General features: G+C 40.5%; 1 protein-coding gene across 2 annotated transcripts in view; it reads right to left on the reverse strand.

Annotated features, from left to right (window-relative positions):
• tdrd7b (tudor domain containing 7 b) overlaps positions 1-21699 on the reverse strand; it is a 37801-nt gene extending 16102 nt beyond the window's left edge. For both annotated transcript variants that reach the window (XM_061709492.1, XM_061709491.1), the window contains exons 1-11: positions 21585-21699; positions 19312-19518; positions 18757-18892; positions 11679-11886; positions 3945-4027; positions 2444-2652; positions 1859-2221; positions 1481-1782; positions 587-779; positions 385-496; positions 85-287 (exon numbers count right to left, since the gene is read on the reverse strand). In XM_061709492.1, the coding sequence (XP_061565476.1) occupies positions 85-287; positions 385-496; positions 587-779; positions 1481-1782; positions 1859-2221; positions 2444-2652; positions 3945-4027; positions 11679-11886; positions 18757-18892; positions 19312-19518 (2016 nt within the window). In that variant the 5' untranslated portion in view covers positions 21585-21699. The remainder of the gene's footprint in view (positions 1-84; positions 288-384; positions 497-586; positions 780-1480; positions 1783-1858; positions 2222-2443; positions 2653-3944; positions 4028-11678; positions 11887-18756; positions 18893-19311; positions 19519-21584) is intronic.
• Positions 21700-23637: the final 1938 nt, after the last annotated feature.

Consider the following 23637-nt stretch of genomic DNA (forward strand, 5'->3'; position numbering starts at 1 on the left):
GTCTTCTGCGACATTAAAAGAACACGGTGCCCTTGAGTGAACTCATCCTTCTGCATGTACACAAGCACACCAACCCTCCTGTACCTGTAACGGACTTGCTAACGTCTTGTCCTGCAGAGGTTTCATACAGGCAGCATTGATGTTTACGTCATCATCCTGGGACGTGTCGTAAAGAACGACGAGAGGCGTCTCCCCTCTTTCTATGATCTCAGCCAGGAGGATCTTCCCGATCGCCATCGTCTCAAACTTCTTGAGAACAGCAGACTCCTGACAGAACGGCTCCAGACCTGGACATGCACAGACACAGACGAGGTGAAGCATTCTGTCATATCACTCCTGTCAGTTTGGATTAACCTGATGATCAATAAATGATGACTGACTCACCTGCCAGCTTACACTTGGTCGCCTGGAAAGGCAGCTTGAAAAACTTCTCATGGAGCTCAAACACTTTGGTTTTGCTGATCCCCTCTGAGAAGCCGTGATCCACATAGTACACCTGCAGAGCAGAAATCCATCACAGGGATCACTTAAATGTCCTTTTATCACTCTTCCCTCTTTATCACTCTTCCTGTTTACGACCTCTTACCTTGACTTTGTCTGTCGTGACCTCACAGACCTGCGCTCTCAGGATCTCCTCCTCTTCTTCTGCCCTGACTGCCACAAGTTGGCCTGAGATTGGAGACGACACAGGAGCCGGGCCACTTTGGTTCAAGCCGTAAAACTCCCTCATCTCATCCTCCATGGACTCCTGAGCCTGGGAGTAACCCTCACCAATGTACCTGACAGAGCAGCACAGTCAAACTGTTATTCTAATATGCCAAATCTAATCTGCCAAGTATTTTTATTATTATTTTTTTTAAATCGTACAAGATACAATTTGACATGCATTTCAATACATTTCAACACAATCCCACCCCACCCCATTGCACCACCACATTTTAAACAAACAAACAAACAACACACAAATGAAGTTAACAAAACAAACAAAAATATACAAAAATAATAAGAAGAAAAAGGGAAAGGGGGAAAAAAAAGGGAGGGGTTATATCTATACATTGGAAATGTTTGAGGTATCTATCTTTTCAGCCTGATCTAAAACTGGTTGCCATATAGAATAGAAGTTGAGGGCACAGCCTTTTGTGACATATCGGATCTTTCCTAAAGTCAGATGGTGCAGAAGATCTCTGATCCATTGACTGAAAGTTGGAGGAGATCTGTCTTTCCATTTAAGCAGTATGAGCCTTCTAGCCAGTAACATGGCAAAGGCTATCATGTTTTTGCCATGATGAGTGCGGTACTACACCAAATACCACTATTAGGGCAAGAGTTTCTATGGGTATTCCTAGCAGGTCAGAAAAGAATTTGACTATAGGTTGCCAAAACTCTGTTAATTTTGGGCAGAGCCATGTGTGTCATATGTGATAAAGTGGCTAATCTGCAAAGTCTTAATGCCACCTTCATTCACGCAGCCCTCTTCTACCTGAGCACTACTCCATTGGTGTTGGTGGCTTCGACCACCAGCACAGACGGGTACTCCTCTTTTGGGATCAGCAGTGGAGGCACCGCCTGGTTGCTCAGCCTCCTCACGAGCTCCTTCCTCAACCTCAGCTCCTCTTCACTGGCTGAGGACGTCCTCCTGTTACAGTTCTCATCTTCTCCAACTCCCACACTACTCCGCCTGTACAGGATGGCCCTCTTGGGGTTGTCAGGCATCGGGTAGTCAATAGTGCAGATGTCAGAGAGAAGGTCAAGGTTCTCCAGGACATGTCCGGGCAGTTTGGTCTGTCAATGAAGTATAATAAAGTTATATCAGCGAGAGCTTGATAAGTGAATGAGAAAACATCGGAGCGCTACTGACTTTGTAAGTGTCCTGGAAGAGCTTGGGCAGCGCATGGGCCCAGAGACCGTTGGAGTATTTTTCCAGCAGCTCCTCCAGTTTCTGCTTCAGGTCAGGGCTGAGGGTTGCGGGGGAGGAGGGAGGGCTGGGAGACGAGGAGGACGACTGCGGGGACTGAGGAGACCGAGAACCAGAGCGGGTCAGATAAGCGTTGGGGGGTCTCTGCCGCGCAGGGGATTGCAAAGGTTTGTCTGTGGGGGTTTGTGGCGCCAGGGCAGGGGCGGGACTTGGGTTAAGGATGGGCGGAGTGGAGCCGCTGGTGGTCTGCTCCTTGGCGGGGTAGAGAAGCAGCTCGGATGGGTTGCTGCTGCAGGTTTTCTCTACCTACAGAAAGAAAAGAGCAGGTTGATTATGGAAACCTTTTATGGCCACTGCAGATGGTAAAACACCGGATTTCATTTATTTACATAATCAGGATTTGCTGCAAACAGCAGGGTGTCACATCTTGAAAACACAAATATATCTAACTATCAGGACAGAGAAGACAAAATGCATTGCGTTTATGTTTTTATCAAACAGACAGGGGACACTTTCATGGGTACGTACAGTACATATATTAGTCCAGGTCTCCAGGTCTTTGATGGCCTCAGTGGGCAGGTCTTGCTTGTAGAGCTCTCTGTAGATCTGAGGCAGCTTGGACACCCAGAAGCCATTACTATACTTCCCCAAGATCTCTCTGATGCGACCCTGGACCTGCTGGGGGTTGTAAGGTTTTCCTTTCCCCGACCCAAAGCTCTCGTTTAGGTTCGAGGGTGCTGGAATACATGAAAGTAGAAAAGAATATGCCAAATGTTATTATTGACTTACTTCAAAACAAAGAAGAGGGATTTGAATCAGAAGGAAAAAAGAAATAAAGAAATAACACCTATTGATGTGAAACAGGACTTCTAATCCTTCAAACACGAATGTGATTTTTCATTAAAGACAGAGCTATAAACACATATATTCTGATTTTACTGGGGAGACAGAGGTTGGCAGCTCCCTGGATGTTTTCCTCAGATCTTTTATGATTGTCTGGATGAATCATTGCTGTGCTCTTAGAGGAAGTTTGGAGAAATAGCTTTCTTCTGGGAAGGTTCACAAACACTTCATGTCTTTTCTATTTGGAGAAAATGTATCTCACTCTGGATCTGAAGCCAGTATGATGGAAAATCGGCACTCGAAGCATTTTATCAGGAAGGGGCGCAGTGTCTTATGATGACTATCTTGCTGCTGATGTAAGGCAGTACGGGTCTAGTTTTACCAGCCCTGAATAGGGTCCTTTGTTTTTTGTTATGCTGTATAATAGTTTTGGGTGTTAGTTAGCTAGTTTCAATTAAAGGCAACCTGTCTAGGGTTTACCCCACCTATCACCTGAGATAGATCCACAAGCGCCGCTACTCACTGTTGTCAAAGCCCTTATCCGCTGTTAAGTTAATTAATATGTGAAAACAAAAGTATGAAATGAAAATGAGACTCATTAAACCAGTATATGTGTCTTCAGTATTTTCCAAACAGGAATATCTCATGGAAATAATTGGGATGTGGTTTTCCATTAGGAGGCATAGGCTCTACAACGAGTTGACATCAAAGCACGAACAGCCTCCCGTCTGAAGGCGTCTGAACTAAAAAGACTGGACTGGACCTTCAACACATGTGGAGAGATAATCAGGTTATCACAGGCCGGTGCTTTTCTCAAGGATATACAGACCAGAGTTCCTATTTAAAAATAGTAGGGACTTCAACAAACACATCCCGAGCTTAGTTATACTAAACTATGGTAGGTCAGGGGTTAAAAAGATGTCACATGCAGAACCAGCTGCGATGGTGTGACTGTTTCTTTCCTTTGCACAAAAAAACGAAATAAAAGAGATCTACAAAGCAGCTAGGGATAAGATTTGGCACTTTGTTGCATAAAATTACAACATAAAACTGAAAAAATATAGATGTTTTAAACAGGCCAGAAGTAACTTGGTCCTTGACAAAGTTTTTGGTTTTCTGAAGGCAAAAAGCTGATTAAATAATAATAATTATAATAATAAAAGGGAAGTGTGCATGTTCTACTTACGACCAGTGTGCTGAGAGTTTCTGGAGAGGTGTGCGTGGACCTCCTTCTGAAACCGTGACGGGAGGCTCATTCTCTTGTCTGGTCTGGACGAGGAACAAAAAAACAGGGAGGAAAATTTGTTTAAATGGGATTTCAAGGCACAACAAGGAAGAGTGTGTTGAAGAAACATTTTTTTCTCATAAAATCTTTGTACATCTGCAAGTAAAATAAGAGGGAAAAAGAAAATCACAAAATAAATGATGCATATCTGAACTAGATCTGTCTGGATCTTGCTCTGTGATAAATGCAACACTTAATTCAGCGTTTTTTTTACTCCCAATCGTATCTTTTTCTTCACGTACAGCTTCTGTACGTGAAGAATTCAAAATTCAAAATGGCCGACTTCCTGTTCGGTTTCGGCCATGGCGCCAAGAGACTTTTCTTTAAGTTGCGACATGATACAGGTGTGTACCGATTTTCGTGCATGTACGTCAAACCGTATTGTGGGACTTGAAGCACGAAGTTTTCTAGGTTGCGCTGTTGGGGCATTAGGCCACGCCCATTAATGCAAACCATTAAATATAACATTTTTCGCCAGGCCTGGCTTGCGTGAAAAATTTGGTGACTTTTGGGGCACGTTTAGGGGGGCAAAAAGGCCCTCATTTCGTTGGAAAAATAAAAATAAAAAAAAACTGAGAAAAAAATAAAAATTCCTACAGATGCAATAGGGCCTTCGCACTGTCAGTGCTCGGGACCTAAAAATGGCAGAGACTGCTTACTCGACGAACGTAAGTGGTTTAGGAAGATATTTTACTTCTCTTGTGTGGATCACAGCTCAACAATCTGCACACCTCCCTGCCGAAATGACCATGTCTGCTAGTTTAAAGTGAGCTGCACAATGCAAGCAGTTACAAGTTATTTGTTGAAAAATGATTCATGTTATTATAGTAGGAACATACATTGTCTCTCTTTTCCATGTTAAATCAAAGTTTTTGCAGTATGAAACTGTGACCAACTGCAAAGTTGCACATTCATTTCTAACCATGCTGGCGTTTACATCAGGAAACAAGAGCTGGATAAAAAAGAAACAAGCAGTGGGATGGTTAGAGGGTGGGATGGCAGGGCAGCATGCAGCTCTTGAAGCTCTGGCCTGCAAACATACACAGAAGAGAAAAGGAGGGGGCAGACCAGCATAACAAACTACAAGTATGCTTTTATTATTTGTAAGGTGACCTTGGGTGACTTGAAAGGCGCCAGCAAATATAATATATTATTTATTATTAAGAACAATGGAGAACAGTTATAAGATAAGATAGTCCTTTATTCTTCTACCCAGAGTGGAAATTACGGTGTTACAGCAGCTCAAAGTCAGATACATGTGAAGCGCAACATGAACTCAGACTAAATAAACGGTAAAGATAAATATCATAAGTATGAAAAATAAAAAAATACAGTAAAATAGAAACTGAATAAGTGTTCTATGGTGATGAGATACTTCTAATTAATAGGCCTCCAAATTAACCGTCCTCCAAATCTACATTTGGATACTACGAGTAACCCTGCACTCTGAGAACGGAGCTCTGTTAGGAACATACATTACTATCAGGTCTTGCAAATATCGCAGAGCTAAGCCGTGTTGAGCTTTATACGCAAGTAATACAATTTTGAATTGGATTCTGAGTTTTACGGGGAGCCAATGGAGTGGGGCTAACACTGGAGAGACGTGGTCTCTCTTGCTGATTCCTGTCAGCCTTCGCGCTGCTGCATTTTGGATCAGCTGGAGTAGGGGTGTCCAAAGTCGGTCCTCGAGGGCCGCAGTCCAGCATGTTTTAGTTGTTTCCCTGCATCAACACAACTGGTTTGATGTAAACAAATTATCTTTACATTTAAGTAAAACCAAATTTATGATATTTGGAAATCAACAAATCAAAACTGAAGTCTCATTAAGGATTGATGGTGTGAAGATTCAAAGAGTCTTTGAATATAAGTTTCTTGGAGTATTAATCGACCATAAATTAAACTGGAAATCCCACATTAATCATGTCAAAAAGAAAAGGTCCAAAACAATCGCAATAGTTTATAGATCCAAAGAACTTTTAAATAAAAAAATCACATTACCTGCTATATTGTTCCCTTATAGTCCCATACATGACATATTGTGTGGAAGTGTGGGGAAACACCTATAAAACCAATCTCATGCCCATATTTTTACTACAAAAAAGAATAGTACGTATAATTATGGGAGCAGAGTACCTGGCGCCAACCAATGCTTTATTTATTAATTTAAATACATTAAAATTCTGGGATCTAGTTAACCTTCAAACCTTATTGATTATATATAAAGCACATCATAATCTCCTCCCAAGATGTTCTCAGAGGCTGTTCCAAATCCACAAGAGTAAATATGAACTAAGGCACAAAGGTATGTTTAAGAAGGCATGGGGAAGAACCAAAAGTAAAGAAAACTGTGTTTCTGTGAAAGGTGTCAAATTGTGGAATTGCTGTGATAAGGATTTAAGAATGTGTACCTCAATTTATGTTTTCAAAAAAATGTTTAAATATAAAACGATAAACAGTTATAAAGAAATCTGTTAATTATGTTGGTATAGCCTATTATAGATTAACATGAAAATAGCACCACTATATACCCCTTTTTGCATTATTGGTATTACTATTTTTATATAATATAACGCAATGACAGTTTCTCTTTGTTTTTTTTTAATATATTTATTTTCTTATTCGTGTATTATCATCCACCGGATGCCATATTGTGTGAATGATATACACTGCACAGGATAGGCTATAATAAGCTCTTGGCTTCAGCCTACTCCTTTTTCGGACATTTCTATTTACCTTTTATTTTATTTGTGAAACGAACATGTAAATGTTTCAATGTATTCTGTCCGAAATAAACCATTCATTCATTCATTAATTAATTAATTCATTCATTCATTCATTCATTCATTCATTCATCACACCTGATTCTAATAACGGTCGTCACCACCTTGTCGTCAAAGTCTGGATAGTTCTGTTGATGACCAAGCTCCTTGTATCCCTGTTTGATAAAAAAGGAGACATCTAAAACATGCAGGACACCGGCCCTCGAGGACCGACTTTGGACACCCCTGAGCTGGAGGATATTCAGAGAATTACTTGGACATCCTGCTAATAACACATTACAGTAATCTAGCCTAGAAGATACAAATGGGTGGATTAGTTTTTCCGCATCACATTGGGAGAGGTTGTCCCTAATCTTTGCAATATTACAGAGATGGAAAAACTCTGTTTTACAAACCTGATTAATATGCTGTTTAAATGACAAATCTGTTAGGAAACGGTTGTTGTTCGGACCCAGATGTAGGAGAGAGCAGGAGGCAGGAGTTCCAAAAAAAGGTTGATTTATTTTAAAGTAACAAAAGGCGCTGCTTAGCAGGTTACAAAAAAACTAGAGCTTCACACAGGGATCAAAAACTACAAAACCGGGCTCAGGAAGAACACAGAGGGAGGAAACCGTACGGACCAGCAGGGAGCAAGGGAAAGACAAGACCAGATATACACAAGGGATAACGAGACACAGGTGCAGACGATCAGGGCCGATAACAAACAGCAAGGTCAAACCAGAACTTAAACACAAGGACACGGGCTTCAAAATAAAACAGGAAGGGTCAAAAACCCTGATAAAATCCTGATCAAAAATTACACTCATGTTTCACACAGTAGCACTGGAGCCATTGCAACACCATCTAATCCCTTCCTAAGATGTTCTAGACCAGTGAGTGGACATCCAGTCCTTTATGTCCCTAAGACATGCCTGAGGTTTAGCTAACGGTTCTGTTTCATCCGGCTTCATAGACAAATAGAGCTGCGTATCATCAGCATAGCAAGGAAAATGTATGCTGTGATTCTGGATTATACTTCTCAAGGGCTGCATGTATCAACTGAACAATATTGGCCCTAGCACTGAACCCTGCGGAACACCATAACAGACCCTCGACTGTTCTGAAGGAACCTCATGTACATGAACAAACTGGAGTCTGTCAGATAGATATGATTTAAACCAACGTAGAGCTGCCCCTTTAATCCCTACAACATGCTCTGTGCAGTAAAATGCCATGATCTATAGTGTCAAAAGCAGCACTGAGGTCCAGTAGAACCAGTAAGGACACTAGTCCCTCATCTGAGGCCATAAGAAGGTAATTCGTGACTCAAACCAGGGCTGTTTCTGTGCTATGATGCCTTGTGAACCCTGACTGAAAAACTTCAAACAGATAATTTCTATACAGGTGGTCACATAACTGGCCTGAAACCTTTTCCAGAATTTTAGATACAAAAACTAGAGGATTGAAGCAGTCTAGAGTTCAGTCAGAGCCTAAGGAAGTCGCTAAAGCTGAAGAAATGTCCACAGCCACTACCGGGTGGGCCTGGTTGATTTCTTCTCTAATTCTGATGATTTTACTGTTAAAGCAGCTCATATGTCTTCACTACTGACAGCTGCAGGAATCCACGGCTCAACAGAGTTGTGACTCAGCCTGGCTACAGTGCTGAACAGAAAACATGCTTTTTTTATATACTATTAGATCGTTCCCTGCACGATAACAGTCTACAGACTTACAAGAGTACCACTTCCTTCCCCTTTTACGCACATTTAGTTTCAGGATGCAGATATGCAAATATGTATAGTTCTTGTTGAAAAGTTAGTCCTGGAACCTTTAAGATTAAATAATGAAGTCTAATATTTACACATTTCTTAACAAAGCAACAAAACCCTAATTTTACCCCCTAGATAATATGTGAATGCCGAAATAAACAATCTGCATAAACTATTTAAAAAGTAATTCCTCCTTTGTTATGGCAATAAAAAATGTCAATGAAACTGTTATGACATTGGCTGTTAGGCTGCTGAATTGACCACATTTACAAACACATTCACACAGACACACAAATGATGATGACATGGTTTGTCTACTGGAAGATCTAAGGGGATACAGAGAGATGTGCTGATTCACTCTGTGTCGGTTTAAAGGTGTTAATCTACCAGAGAATAGAAGAGGGATTAAAAATGGTTCACGTCCCCCCCCCCGAGCTGGGCTTGTGTCCCCTGCAAATAGACCAGAACACCCACCCTGTTGCCCATTGTGCTGGAGTGGGCCAGCAGCACACTGGACATGCATAGTGATACAGAGAAGTGATGTCAGTCGTTTTCACAGAGGATGGATGAGCAGAGCGGTGGTTGGATGGAATCTGGCAAAGCAGTCAACGAATTAAACCAAGTGAATCTTTAATATTATTTAAGCTGTGGAAGCAGACGATATATAACAAAGAATAAATCAGATGTTACAGGACTACACTGCCAGTAGCGTGTACATTTATTATCTCCAACAAGCCAAAGGGGTAAAAGAATGGGTGAACAAAGGATAGATGCCAGAATAATGCAGAGAGCGCATCATCAGCCCAGTGCTGAATAAGCAGGAGGAGGGAGGCAGTCTGAACTCAAAAACCACCCGGAGTTAAACCGTGCTCCAATTCAGCAGCCCAAAGAAAGAAAGAAAGAAAGAAAGAAAGAAAGAAAGAAAGAAAGAAAGAAAGAAAGAAAGAAAGAGAGAAAGAAAGAAAGAAAGAAAGTCTAGTTAATCCACAACATTTCCTGGCATGATCTGGCTTCTCGGGGCACACTGGTGGACATTTGGTTCCCATTCCTATACCTGGATTTCCGAAGCAGTCTGAAAGTCTTGTGGGATCAAATCCCTCAAATATGCAAAACTGTTTAAGAATTGAAATGTCAAATAAAGTAGGTCCTTCCCCCTTCCCCTACCCTTGTGGGGCATTGATACAACTTTTGCAAGTTCAACTGTTAATTTTTCAGTTTGAGTTATAAAGTGAAAACAGGTTTTTAAGCCAGACTCTCTGCATTAATCAGAGAAAATTAACATTAACATTGGAAGACATATTTAGGAATTACAACCGTTTAATATGTCGTTCTCTTTTTTCAAGGACTTATGGACTATTCCTTAATTATTCCTTAATCATATAAGCAGATTAAAAGCCTAATTACAGGTATGCTTTTACACAACAGGCAGTCAGAGGAGCTCTCGGTGCAAGCGAAACAGGCCGTCCTGAGTTTGCTCGGACAAACCAATTTATCAGCACAACTGCGGTTACCTTGGAAGAAACAAAATCAAATCATCAAACTGAATCCAATAATGGAAATACTTTCCAAGAGTGAATGCAGAGCCTCAGGAATAAAAACGTTAAAAAAAAACTATGATCAGACTGAACCAAAAGTACAAGACCACAAAAGTATGCAGTCAGTAACAACTCGTGATGCGAGGCTAAATTGTGTGTAAAACACTTTAGGTGTGAACGACTAGCTGAACCGTTTGTTTCACTTAGTCAAACTCTGCAAAGCTGATTGGACGGCACTCGTGCAGTGTAGATGAACAGTGACCCAAATCATACTGTGAAAGAAACCCCACAAGTTTCTGAGTGGAGGAGAAGGAGATGACTATTCTCTCAATCAGATGAGTCAATCAACTAATCTGAACCTAAAAAAAAATCCTAATTTCACTCACTGAAGACATAGTTAAAGACTGAAAGACCTGCAAGCTTACAACATCTGGAGGGACAGCTGCAGAAAACACTTGACAAAGTATCACATTGAAGGAAACCCATATTTAAACGATGTGCATGGGTCCCAGTATTCTTGAAAGTTTATTATGGTTAATAATTATTACAGCCGAGTCCCTGAAAGAGATGGGTGTTAATTTTTAATACAGCTGTTCAAGCATGCTGCCAGGAACTTCCTAGAAATCCTGTGGCTCCAGAAGCTCACCGGAGCGCAATAAATCATTGCTGTGGTGCACGAGCACAAGTAAGTTACGATACTACGGAAACCAGAGGTGTCAGAGAACAGATACCCGAGAATAAATTGATAATGTAACAAGTGGCGGTAAATAAAGCCTGATTTATGCTTTCTGTCGAATTGATGGCGTCGTGACACAAACCCCCTCCGCAGAGCATGGCACGAAATGCACCTCCAAACTTTCTGACTACGTAACACACAGCGTAGACTGCAAGAAACAATTTTTACTTCATTGTTTTTGAGCTGGGTAGACCGATAGTTTTCTGCAATGACTAAAAAACACTTAATTTGCTCAGTTTCTATGTCTGAGCTACATACAGGATGTAAAACATAAGGAAATGGCAGTGCGGGCTACAAGGCAACAGAAAAAAATAAACTACACGCTGTGGTTGGTGGTGTAATTAGAGAGCGACGCAAACAATAAAGCAGAAATATAAACCGCAGCGTCAGTGTTGGCGCCGCGTAAAGCTTCTACGCAGAACTTTAAATCAGGCTTTTCACATCCAGTCCTACTTAAATGGTTACAATCGAATGTTTACTTGAAGCATGGAGGGTTCCTGCAGCTTGTGTATGACTGTGATTGACATTCCATAAACACGCCCCCCTGGCCCTGATTGGGGGAGCTGCAATGGGCGTGTTGGAAACTTGGTAACTGCATTGCAAGCTGCATGTGGGGCCAAAGGAGCGGAGTTGCTTCTCAAATGATCTAGTTTATCTAATATTATCTCAAAATAGTGGTCATTTCAGCAAATTTGACAAATATACACTTACCAACTCCAACTTTAAATTTGGATGACGATAGGTTGGTACATATAACAAATGGCAAAAATGAGCTATTTGTCCACATTCAACTGTATCTGATATCTCCTAACTTCCAAACCATGTTCTTCACTCACTTGTCTGCAGGAAGGTTAGCTTTTCTGTTGGGTGAGTTTTGATTGGACTGCTTGTGTGGATGCCCCCCAGGCCTGCCCTCTGACTGGCCATCCCTTATGTCTCTGGCCTGCCTGAAGTCCCCATGTCCACCTCCGCGGCCAGCACCTCCTCCTCTACCTCCGCCTCGCCCTCTGTGCTTTGGCTGCCTCAGAGAGGTTTGAGGTTTGGCTGTAAACAGAGAAACGGGAGTGTGTGAGAGACAGACAGCAAATTAAACTATGAAATGAACACATAGATGCAGACGTGAGCGCACACCCGCTCAAGGACACAACCTGACTCGGCTAAACCTGATGCCGAGGCGGGACAGTGTATCTGCCTGGAGGGGACAGTATTATGGCCCATTGAAAAGCTAAAGTCACCATCACGGCACCAGTCAGCAAGCCATCGACTTCAAGAAACATAATACTGCACATAACCAACAGCATCCTTTTAAAAACACAATCTTTAATATAGTATGAGTGGATTTAGACTTCTTGTAGCAGTGCTTTGACAACTGGGTGGCAAAAAGCCTCATATGTCACTGCTAAAGCATGAAGTTAAAGAAACGAGTTAGCTCAGAGTTAGCAAAGCCCTGCCAGCTGTTCAAAGCTCAGCTATTGACTAAAGATAAGGAAAACCAGCAGAGCTAAAAATTCTCTGCCAAAGCCAAACTCATGGACTTCAACTTTGGTAAAAAGCTCAGATTTAACAGTTCCAACCAAAATGAAGGGGACACTGGTTGAGACTGTGGATCAGTACAAATAACTGGGGACAACTGTGGATACAAACCCCAACTTTAACCTCTGCACATCTGCAGACTTTAATTTAGAAAAAAAACTAAATATTTTTAATGCACACCAAACTCCAACGCTTTTATTTTGAAGATCCTTTATTGAGTCTATTTTAATTGTCTATTTTATTTTGTCTATTTTGCCTCCCATCTTGGTATGAAAACCTCTCCATTAAAAAAAATGGTTAGATCATTGGTGCTCAGTAGCTCTCCTTGACAGATATCTGGAAGAAACAAATACTGAGGAAGGCAATGACACTTTATTCTTCTCCCATCCGGTTGGAGGTGCAGGCTACTGGGGTAAAGTGCAATAGATGCAGATTTTTATTTGTTCCAAGTACAATTAAAACACCTAATCGGAGGTTCACTTGTAGCACTTAGCTGTCTTGTTTTATTATTTCATCTACCTATCAATGCATTTATTCCATGGACACATTTCCACAAACATCTATATCTCCTCATAGCTTGTATCCTGGGTTTTTCCTGCACAGTAGTGTTTTATCTTGTGTTTTTATGCTGCTGTTACCACTGCTGAGAACCAGATTTCCCATGAGGAGAAGATGAAAGGTCTAAACTGAACTGAGCGACTCTTTCAGAGTCGAGGCGGCGTTCAGCTTTTATGCTCCTCACCTGTGGAACAAACTCCCAGAATGCATCAGGGCTGCTGAAACTCTCAGCTGCTTTCAGTCGAGGTTGACCACCATCATGCACTGCAACTTTTATTTCTTGCATCTCATTTGTTTTATTATTTTTAACTGTCTGTCTTTATTTTCTGCTTTTAAAAACTTTTAAAATGTTTTCATGTAAAGCACTTTGAATTGTCTTGTATATAAAATGTGCTATACAAATAAACTTGCCTTGCCTTGGCTCTTATGTTCTGTTCCAGCGTGGAATTTCTCCCACAGTTTGTATCAAAGGTTTGACTGATGATTTTAATTTAACTGTAGCAGGAATGCATATTTGTGCCGGACTGGTGACCCACCTCGTGACGGACGGGATAAATCTTGTCATGACTCTAAATATAGCCCAACTATGGAAGAGAGTGAATAAATATGTGTCATGAAATGTTACATGATTTTGGCAATTTTCTGCCACATTCTGGTAGAATAAAATGCTAAACATTGAATTAAATATTTGCTGTTGTAATTCCATTCTCAGTTTAGGAAAGACAGGATCAATACTAGCTTTAACAGAAGAAAAAAAACAGCCATGTGTAGCAAAGACTGGCAGGATAACTAATACGAATACAAACCCCACTGACTGTAATCTATAATAATGCTGAAGTGGAAGCTGTGGAAGCCAGAAAGAGAGCAACTAGCCAGACACCTCATCACTATGACGTACAAGCTTAGCATGACATCACAAATCTGCTGAATGACATCAGCGCTGAAGCCTTACTCATCTCCTCTCCCACACTCTGCCTTTTTCAGCTGTTGTTTCTTTCAGCTCTTCCTCTGACCGACTCTTTTCTTCTAGAACTTTCACAAGCTTTCCCACCCATCCTGTTTTCCACGGATCTCCTTTTATCCTTACGCCGACTAACCGTGCATCCGCCGGTTTCGTCATCCCAGGTCTTTTAGGAGTCATCGAAAGACAATTTCAATTTCAGCCACGAGCAGCATGTCAACACACGAATGCATTCGTTGCAGCGGAACATCTAGCCCAAGCTTAAAGCCCCATGCAAACACAAACAAGTACAAGAAAACATGCACACACCAAGAGCAGATGCTACATCAGCTCACCGGCATGTACACACAGTCCCTGGTTTGTCTCTGCCTGAATATCAATAACCCAGGCAGTGAAGAGAGAATGAGAGAGAGTGTAGGGGAAAGGGTGATTGGTGAATCAGCTTCTCTTCGCATGCAGCTGAGTCTCTGCCTCTACAGACTCTATTGTAGCCTTAAATTTCAACAACCCACTCTCCCTCTCTCTCTCTCTCTCTCTCTCCCTCCTTCCTTGTCATCTGTCCACCCCCTTCCGCCTTACCGTTTCACCATCCTTCTATCTTTCTTCACCTCCAACCATGTCACAGCTCCTCCTCCTCCTCCTCTCCTCCCCCCACCACCACCTCCCGCCTCCTGCTCTGATTCGAAGAATATTCTGCAGCATCACTGTCTGGCAGCAGTGCATGTGCTGCCAAGACTGGGAGGAAGAGGTTGTGTGCATGTGTCTTTGTATGACCACACATGCACACGTGTATAAGAGGGTCGTTATGCAAATCAAGCCAGAAAAGGGAGAAGAAAGGCTCTTCACAGTCAAACTGGTTATGACTGGACATGTTTGTGCACCTGATGCACCTGCACAGTCCTCATCACTGTTGGAATGTATGTGTGTGTGTGTGTGTGTGTGTGTGTGTGTGTGTGTGTGTGTGTGTGTGTGTGTGTGTGTGTGTGTGTGTGTGTGTGTGTGTGTGTGTGTGTGTGTGTGTGTGTGTGTGTGATATTCTTAGAACCCAAAAGACCAGCAGGTCTCCAAAGAGAAAATGTAAAAAGAGGCCAGTCATCCATCACCCTGTTAATGCTGCATTGTCTCAGCACCGGTGCAGGCCCCGGACTCTGGTTCCATCTCCATCGTGCAACAACAGTGATGCACTGTAGCGCCAATAGAAACTGTGGAAAATTGAAAGTAAAAACTAAAAAAAAAACCCAGCTGTGGGAAATACTTAATTTTTAAGTAGTTGTCTGATTTAGTCTTTTTTTGTGTTGTGAGAAAATGTGTTCAGTTAGTGTACACTGCAACACCTAGACACGGCAGCACAGATGGATTCATGCATCTATGCAGACATTAGGGATTTTAAATAGCAGCTAGACACATCTAGTGTTTATTTTGTTAAATCCAAGCGTTTGGTCATTTCTGAGTAGTCCTTTGGAAGAAAGCACTGGGAGAATCTTTTACCTTTTATTTTGACATTTCAGAAACCTGTGGAGGTTGATTTAGGCTGAGATGTCACATTTGAACTACTGCTTAGTGTAAAAAAAGATGTACTATTTTCCAACCCCTGGCAAGGGTAGGGAATTTCCAAAATCTTGGCTGTGCGTAAGCAATCCTAACATACCAGTAAATTATAGCAATTTCTACATCCTCTCCCTTCTTTGCTGCGTTTGGATACTACAGGGATGTAGTATCCACACACACCCTCTGACCTCACTTGCACTGTGTCGCTGTCGTTGCTGTTGTGGTATTTTAACTTAATCTGAGTATTTGTTTACCCCTTAGTTTTTATTACTGTGTTGCACTGTTTTTAACCATTGTACGGCGACCTTGAGTGTCTAGAAAGGCGCCTTCAAATAAAAAAAAAATGTATTATTACAGCTCTCTGGACTGCCCAAACTGATAAAACATAATTAAACACTCACTTTTCAGAAAAGTTTCCTAAAATACAACAATGACTTAAATCTGTAATCTGTTTGAAACCTGACTTAAAAGATGCAGAACAAAGGAAATGAGACATTGGCTGAGAAAATGTGGCACATTTTTCATGGGTGCAACCCACATACTCAGCTCTGGGGCTCTTCTTACAAATGCACGTTCCTTACAAATGTGGCACCATTGAAAAGGGAAATAAACAGGCTTTCCTACGGTGCAAGATTTATTGCCAAGGAGCAACGAAGAATCTACCAAACACAAATGTTCTTACTCTTTGTGCTTAGTTTACAATTCATATCATTCTGGAAGATTCTAGTATTTCCAGATGATCCGGATGAACAAGACGCCCCCATTGATGGAATCGTATCCGACCTCTTCCTCTTACAGTGACACACCCGGTAGAATCCACTGACTACCGCTCCATGCCACCTGGCATTGGTCGTGCACAAGTTTTGCTGTTTGCTAAATGCCAATAAATAGAAGAAGAATGAAAAGAGATAGAAAAAACAAACTGGAATGTGGATATCAGCACTGAAGGAATGAGGACCGTTGCCGTGTTACCATTCTCTCTTTGCATACACAGTTATTGTGCTGATGTATGACTCCTATTTAAAAAAGACTTTGAGACTTATGAACAACACCATTCCCCATCAGGTCATTCTTTTGGGGTTGCACTTAAGTACCTACGCCAAGGCAGGGTCTTGTTTTGGCCCCATATAACTATAGGCTCAAAACCTTTCATTGTGGGGGCCGTTCCTGGTAATGGAGACACACGCTAATGATCGAGGAACTGTAAAACTGCCCCAGATCCACATACTTAAGTCTTTTCATGCAGGGACCCCTATTAGATCTTCATCCCCTCAGACATTACCGCACCGGGAACCGTCACACTGATCAATGTACACTACATGTACTGTAGTCACAATAGCTCAGGAAGAATCTGGAAAACCAGAATCCGTGCTAACACAAAAGGAAAATACCTATGGTACTTGGTGTCTAAATCCATAGTACAGAGACTACTCATTACTTTCAGGGAAGTATACAATTTACAAACAACATACTACATTAGTAACAAAGTCTAACTACAATACACTTAGCTACTTGGTACATCAAATATTCCTGCAGACAGAGAAGCAGCACAATGAGAAGTAAAGTGACGCACGGAAATCTATACAGAGTAGTGTTGTTCGAGTTAAATACTGTCAGGCATGATGAATGAGCTTGGTTAGCTGTTTTAGAGGGTAATGGTGGGTGGAAAGAAAGCGTTTCTAGAAACTACTGTTTTGCAATACAGATTGCTGCTGCACCCAGAAATGTAACCTTGAACTGTATTTTTCAAGGAGAAAGCCATTTATCAGCTCTGCGCAGAAAGGGTGCCAAGTTCCCTGAGCACTAGCTCATCTCAGATGTTATTTTAACATTTGTAAATACAGTCTTTTACATTGTTAATGAACATAGCTGGTAATGATCACCCTGCACAGTGTTTATGAGGAATTTGAGTCATGCCTCTACAAAGAACTGCTCCCGTTCTTCCAAATGTTTTAGAAAATACCTGGTGTGATGTATCTTTGCATGCAGCATTATGTCCTCTTGTCTATTCAAATATGCACTATTGAATATGTAAACTTCCTGAAGAGTACTCATACTTGTCATCTTTACAGACAAGCCAATCATGGATGTTTCATCAGTTCAAGTAAGTTATAAATCTATGGTATATTCGGTAGAACTCGCTCTTATCCATGTATTTTACTTAAATCTGAACAATGCCTGAAATTATATTTAATCCAATAATTGATCAAAAACACTTTAGACTCTGAATAGGTACAAAACCTATCTAGTTGTGTTTATATTACTTCAGGAGAGAAACGTCTATCAAGTAAAGAGCAACTTTGAACTGAAGGATGATGGTGATGATGGAGCCACCAGAACCCTTCACAGCTTGCTCAAACACTCCTGTCCTCTTGTATTTGTGTTGAAACACAAAACAAACCATCTCATATATCTGAATTTACAACCATTGGGTACCAACGATGAACCACGTCTGTCAAAGTCACATATATTTTCCCCTTGTCATCTTGACACTAGATCATAATGAACAGGTATGGCTGAGCATTTTTGTACATCCCACAGAGCAGGAACAGACGTCAACGGTTTATCTGAACCATGAAGTGTGCCTGTGTGGACATATCTGTCCTCCAATAATAGATAGATGGCAATAATTATGCACTTATATAGTGCATGTTTTGCCTATTAGACAAATACAACCAACATGTAACTTCTTTCACTGTGCCATAATTTATCTAACAAATATGAGGGTAAAAAAAATCATGTGTGCCATAATAAGTATGCCCATGATTCAACAGCATGTAGATCCATCTTTAGCAGCCATGACTAGGGGTAGTCATGTCTGTATGACTTTATCAGTCTGTCACATCGTTGTGGAGGTTAATGTGACTTCCACTGGCTAATAGAAATCTCACTGTTCAACACAGAGCTTCAAGTTGTTTAGAGAACGATTTCATGGCCTTTCCAAATTAAGGTGCGGCAACAATTGCTTCTCTATGACGATTGCTTATGTCTTTTGCTCTTGGTGTTGTGTTAAGGCACACTCGAATCCTCCAGACCCCACACAAGCTGCAACTTACCCTCTTAAATCCTATAGAAGCAGTAAAGGAGTACTTAGTATTTCCCATATGATTTTTTTTGTTTGTTTTTAGCTTAATTTTTGTTAAATAAATAATAGCGTGGTGAAAAAAGTTATGTTGTTGCTTGTCTGATCTTGTATTTGGCTAATACCCACTATGATGAGATGACTTTTATTATGTTTTAATATCGGTTATTACGTTTTTATTACGTTTTAATTATGGTAGTAGTTCTGTGGTGCTTTGGGTTTCAGATCTCACCATTCATGACAAGCGGCGCGGCTGGTTTAACCCTCATCTGGGTGTTGACCAGGTGGGGTCGGCCTGTTTTCTTGGAGCTCCGCTGTCGTGCCACCACCTTGGCTATATGGCCGGTCTCGTTGACCATGTAAACCGCCTGGAAAAAATATGTGCAATAGTGAAACAGAGACATGGTTTATGTCAAAAGAAATAGAAATGTGCTTTGAAAAGATATCCTTCAGTTTGGGCTGTTGAACACTAATATAAATACTAAACTACAACTTTGAACACTTAATTTAAATTCTCCAAGTGACAGAGACAGGTTTAAAAACGTAAACACATATATATGTAATGTCTCCATTTGTTTTGCTTTTGTATTTTTTTAATGTAACACTAGACTTGACTGGGGTGCTCAGCGGCTCCCCAACACCGAAAAGGTTTTCAAAATGTCCTGATTTTCCTTTTTGACCAGAATAAGCAGAGAAAAACCGATAAATGATTGTTAAATAAATATATAAATGTTTGCTGTAAATGTTGATCTTTTCGATCAGCTTTGTGGTCCCCATAAACACGCACCTCTCCAGACCGGCTGCGCTCCAGCCGAACTACGGAGGGCATACTGGCCAGCAGCGCGTCCAGCTGGTTGTGTCCCATCTGTTTGTGTGGTATCTGCTCCCCAGTCATCTCCTTATACTCTGACTGCAGACGGGACAGTGACACGCCGCCTTTGTTGGCCTGCAGGACGGCCCGGAGCATCTTCTTTACCAGCTCCACGTCAGCCATCTGGGGGGAAGAAAAAGCAAATCAACAAATAAGAAAGCAAATTAACCGTCATGGCAAAATAATCATATTAAAACTATCTTTTAACTACATCTTCTATAAGCCGGACAATGAGTTAATTTATAGAATGGTTCTAGTGGACTTGTGCAGTAGCCCTGGTCGAACTGTGATTTTCTTTGCATCTTCTTGGTATTTCCTCAGCTTTTTTTTCTGTTAAAACTATGATTGTTGATTGTCGATTGTCGATTACATTATTATTGTCGAAAAAGTTATTTTACGTTGCTATAGATGCTGTTCTGCTTAATGAAAAATAATGGTTGTTACGCGTGGGACTTAAGTAAACAGAATAGGACTCCAACTGCGACAAGTTGGAGAAGAGAGGTCACGGATGCAGAGTGGGACAAAATGGAAAGCAAGAAGATGTTTTAACCTTTTTTTTCCCACATTGATCATCTTGGGATCATCATGAGATCCCAAAGAATCAAAATAGACAAACATGTAGCTCTAATAGGGAAAAGGTAGGGATATAGTGGTTTTCTAGAAGTGTCTGCAGGAGAATGTTCAGACAGATCAGCAGAAGTGGGCCAGGGGTTCCTGCAGTACTTGTCACCAACACATGGTGCAGTCCTGAACATGTGAAGGAGTGTCTCTGCACCTCACATGTAGAGCTATTGGCTTTATGTTTCTATCCATGTTGCTCACTAAGTTAATGTGCGTGTTGATGCTGCATGTCACATCATTGTTGTCTGGCACAGTTGCTGCCAGACTACAAAATTCACTGAATTTGATTATGTCTGGTGATTTCAACCATACCGCCCTCTCTGCTACACTTCCTTCTGACAATTTCTCAACATATTGTAATATATATTTTCATTAAATGTTGATCTGATTTGTACAGAGCATCCTCATGCAGACAACTGAAATTATAAATACGGTACTTCTGTGTTTGTCTTAGTGGGTAAAGTTTGTAATTACGTATTTATATGTCTAAACCATTTTTTTTCCTTATTGGGTGAGGATGTTTCTTAAAATACAGTAAGCAATTCTTAATGGCCAATCCAAAAGGGTTTAAAATATATTCATACATTACAGATATCTTATATAAGCCCTGAAGAAGAATGCTTTCAGTTTCCATTGCAGCTAATCTAAACAGAAAGAAAAACCCTGCCAAGTACACACCTACAAGCGTTTAACTTTCACAATGTGTGTATGAACTCGTTATGTGTCAGTAATAAAGCAGGAATGACAGAAGGATCTAGTTTGTGCTGGACTGGACACTCGTGGTGGAGACACACCCTAAACGGGCAGCGAGGTCCGGACACCCAACTCTGCAGAACAAGCTCGAGACCTGCACTTCTAAACGAAAACAACCTTAAATCACGGGATTTAATAATATATAATAATATAATAAAAATAATTATGCCACATTGGCAGAATGGACTCTTTATGGAGATGTTTTAATAAAATAATTTTGAATCATTTGCAGATTATCTCATTCCGACTGCACTAAGAAAAGTCATTATAATTGAGGAATGAGGTGAAAGGAATAAGTAAAATGCATAAGTTGACCCGCCGCTCCTGCAGCGCAGACGGACGCAGAAACTCTGAATGACGTAACGTGTCACTCTGGCTCCACACCCTCGACCGGGACCAAAGCACTTCGCTCTAACTTTTTCTAGTCTTTTCTAGTTTCTGGAGTTAAAAAAAAGTTTTAATACTTCGAACCGGCTGAATGACAGGTGAAGACCCGCTACACAGCCTGCTGACCCACGATACTTTCGCGCAACATCGACTTAAATCCTCCTGCCAACGCAATAAACTATCAAAATACCGGAAACACTTAAATAAGCCTTTCAAAACTAAATAATATAAACCAAATGTAAAGCGTTTACATTTTATTTTGAAAGTCACAAGCGGAAGTACAAATCCACACCGTTGCAAGCTTGGTTTCGAGCCATCACAGCTCGGATCAAAACAAGTGAAATACTAACCCGGTAAAACTTTTAAACACAAATTATTGTTTTGAAAGGTTACTTTAAATCGCGATAAACGCATCAAGGATACCGTACCTTGCTATGAACGCAGGAGGAGGCTAAGTCGGGACGTGGTCCAGCGTTGTCAGACCTGTCACCGCCACGGGGCTCAGCTCTCCGGCCCCGTCCAGGCACAGCCTCTCCTCCGCCTCCTGATTGGTCGGCTGCAGAGTGCTCGTTAAACGTGGACAAGATACCAATTTACATTTTTTTTAAACGTTTTATTCATTTAAATTAATCCAGTGGTATTAAATTATTATTATTATTATTATTATTATTATTATTTAAAAATTAGCCTACCAGTTATACATCATTTAGTGGTTGCCTGGATACCATCAAACCCATTGACTCGAACAAAAGTCGGACAAGAATTGATTCTCCACCTGTTAACATGGGCAGACTATTTTGTTTGTTTATTTCGGTCATTTCCAAAATAAGAATTCAAAGGCAAGGCAAATTTATTTATATAGCACAATTCAACACAAGGTAATTCAAAGTGCTTTACATTGACATTAAAAGCGGTAAAGAAATAATTTGACAGTAAATAACAAATAAGATTGAAAAAATTAAGAATAAGATGATAAGAAAAGAAGTAAAATAATAAAAAGCACAAGCTGTTAAAAATAAGGGCAGTAGAATACAGCAGGTAAGTTTAATTTAGGAGTACGCTTGAGTAAACAGTAATGTTTTTAACCCTGATTTAAAGGATCTACAGTTGGAGCAGACCTCAGGTCTACAGGAAGTTTGTTCCACCGGTGAGGAGCAGAATAACTGAACGCTGCCTCACCTTGCTTGGTTCTGGTTCTTGGGACACACAACAAACCAGATCCAGATGAACCTCAGGGGTCTGGGAGCTTCATAGGAACTAACAGGTCCAGCATGTATTTTGGTCCAAGACCATTCAGTGCTTTGTAGACCAGCAGGAAGATTTTAAACTCTATCCTTTGACTCACTGGAAGCCAGTGTAGCGATTTCATGACCGGTGTAATATGTAATATGTAATATGTAATATGGTAATATTCAAATACAAAAGAAATGAAAGAAAATTAAACAACAAATAAAAATGAAGTTAATGCTAATATTGCATTAGACCTATAAACAAAACAAGACCGAAAAGGTGTAGGCTGAAGCTTAGCTTATTACGCCTACTGTTTTATAATCAATTTCTGTCAGCTCCTACATATACCAATACAGAGCAGTAAATCATTTAAAAGAAAAACATTTCATATACTTTTTGTATATTGAAAACATTCAATATACTGCATAGACCTATTATCTATTTAAGTTCTGACACTTACATAAACACTCATACAATATGATCATACTTAATGAGCATCTTCTGCAATATTTTGAAGAACAAGAAAAACTTGTTCTTTACTAAATTGGTATTTTGGCCGTTTCTTGGGGGCTTTTATGTTGGGGTACCCTTATTTTGTTAAACAGGTGCAAAAGAGGAGTTCATATCCACTAAAATGATTGGCTGATAGTATACTGATGGTATATTAGCCACAAGGACAGCATAGAGCCATTTAAGTTTATAAAAAGTCTGTTGTATCAATGAAAATAGAATTTGCAAAAATGAATCAAAATAAATTGGTAATTTTTACAGCATTTGAAAAAGATAAAAAGGTCTGAAACCTGTACCTAATAATACTGACAATGACAAATATTGTCTTTATAAACACAAAACAGATACATATATAAATCTCAAATTCTGGCCTTTTTAACCAAGATTCTGATTCAAAAACTAACAAAAATTTAAATTTAAACTAATTTAATTAGTTTGTAAACTCAGAAATTTGTGAGTGAAAACTCAGTTCTTACTGTATTCATTTTTAAACTTGGGAGAAAAAAGAGCTCAGTATTTCTGACTTTAGAAACATGAAAATTTGTGAGAAAATACCATTGGATCACATCAAAGACAGTGCATAGCTGAGGCATGATTTAAGCTCTTCACAGTGAAGTAGATAAATTATCTTACGTAGGTGGCTTCAAATTAGGATGTTATTTTTTCTTTATCCTTCCTAAATGAGAAACAATTGGGGAGGAACGAGGCCGTGGCAGGTATAGGTGCTCCATGCATCTGCAC

The sequence above is a fragment of the Cololabis saira genome, chromosome 20 (genome assembly GCF_033807715.1).
Source record: "Cololabis saira isolate AMF1-May2022 chromosome 20, fColSai1.1, whole genome shotgun sequence".
Taxonomy (NCBI): domain Eukaryota; kingdom Metazoa; phylum Chordata; class Actinopteri; order Beloniformes; family Belonidae; genus Cololabis; species Cololabis saira.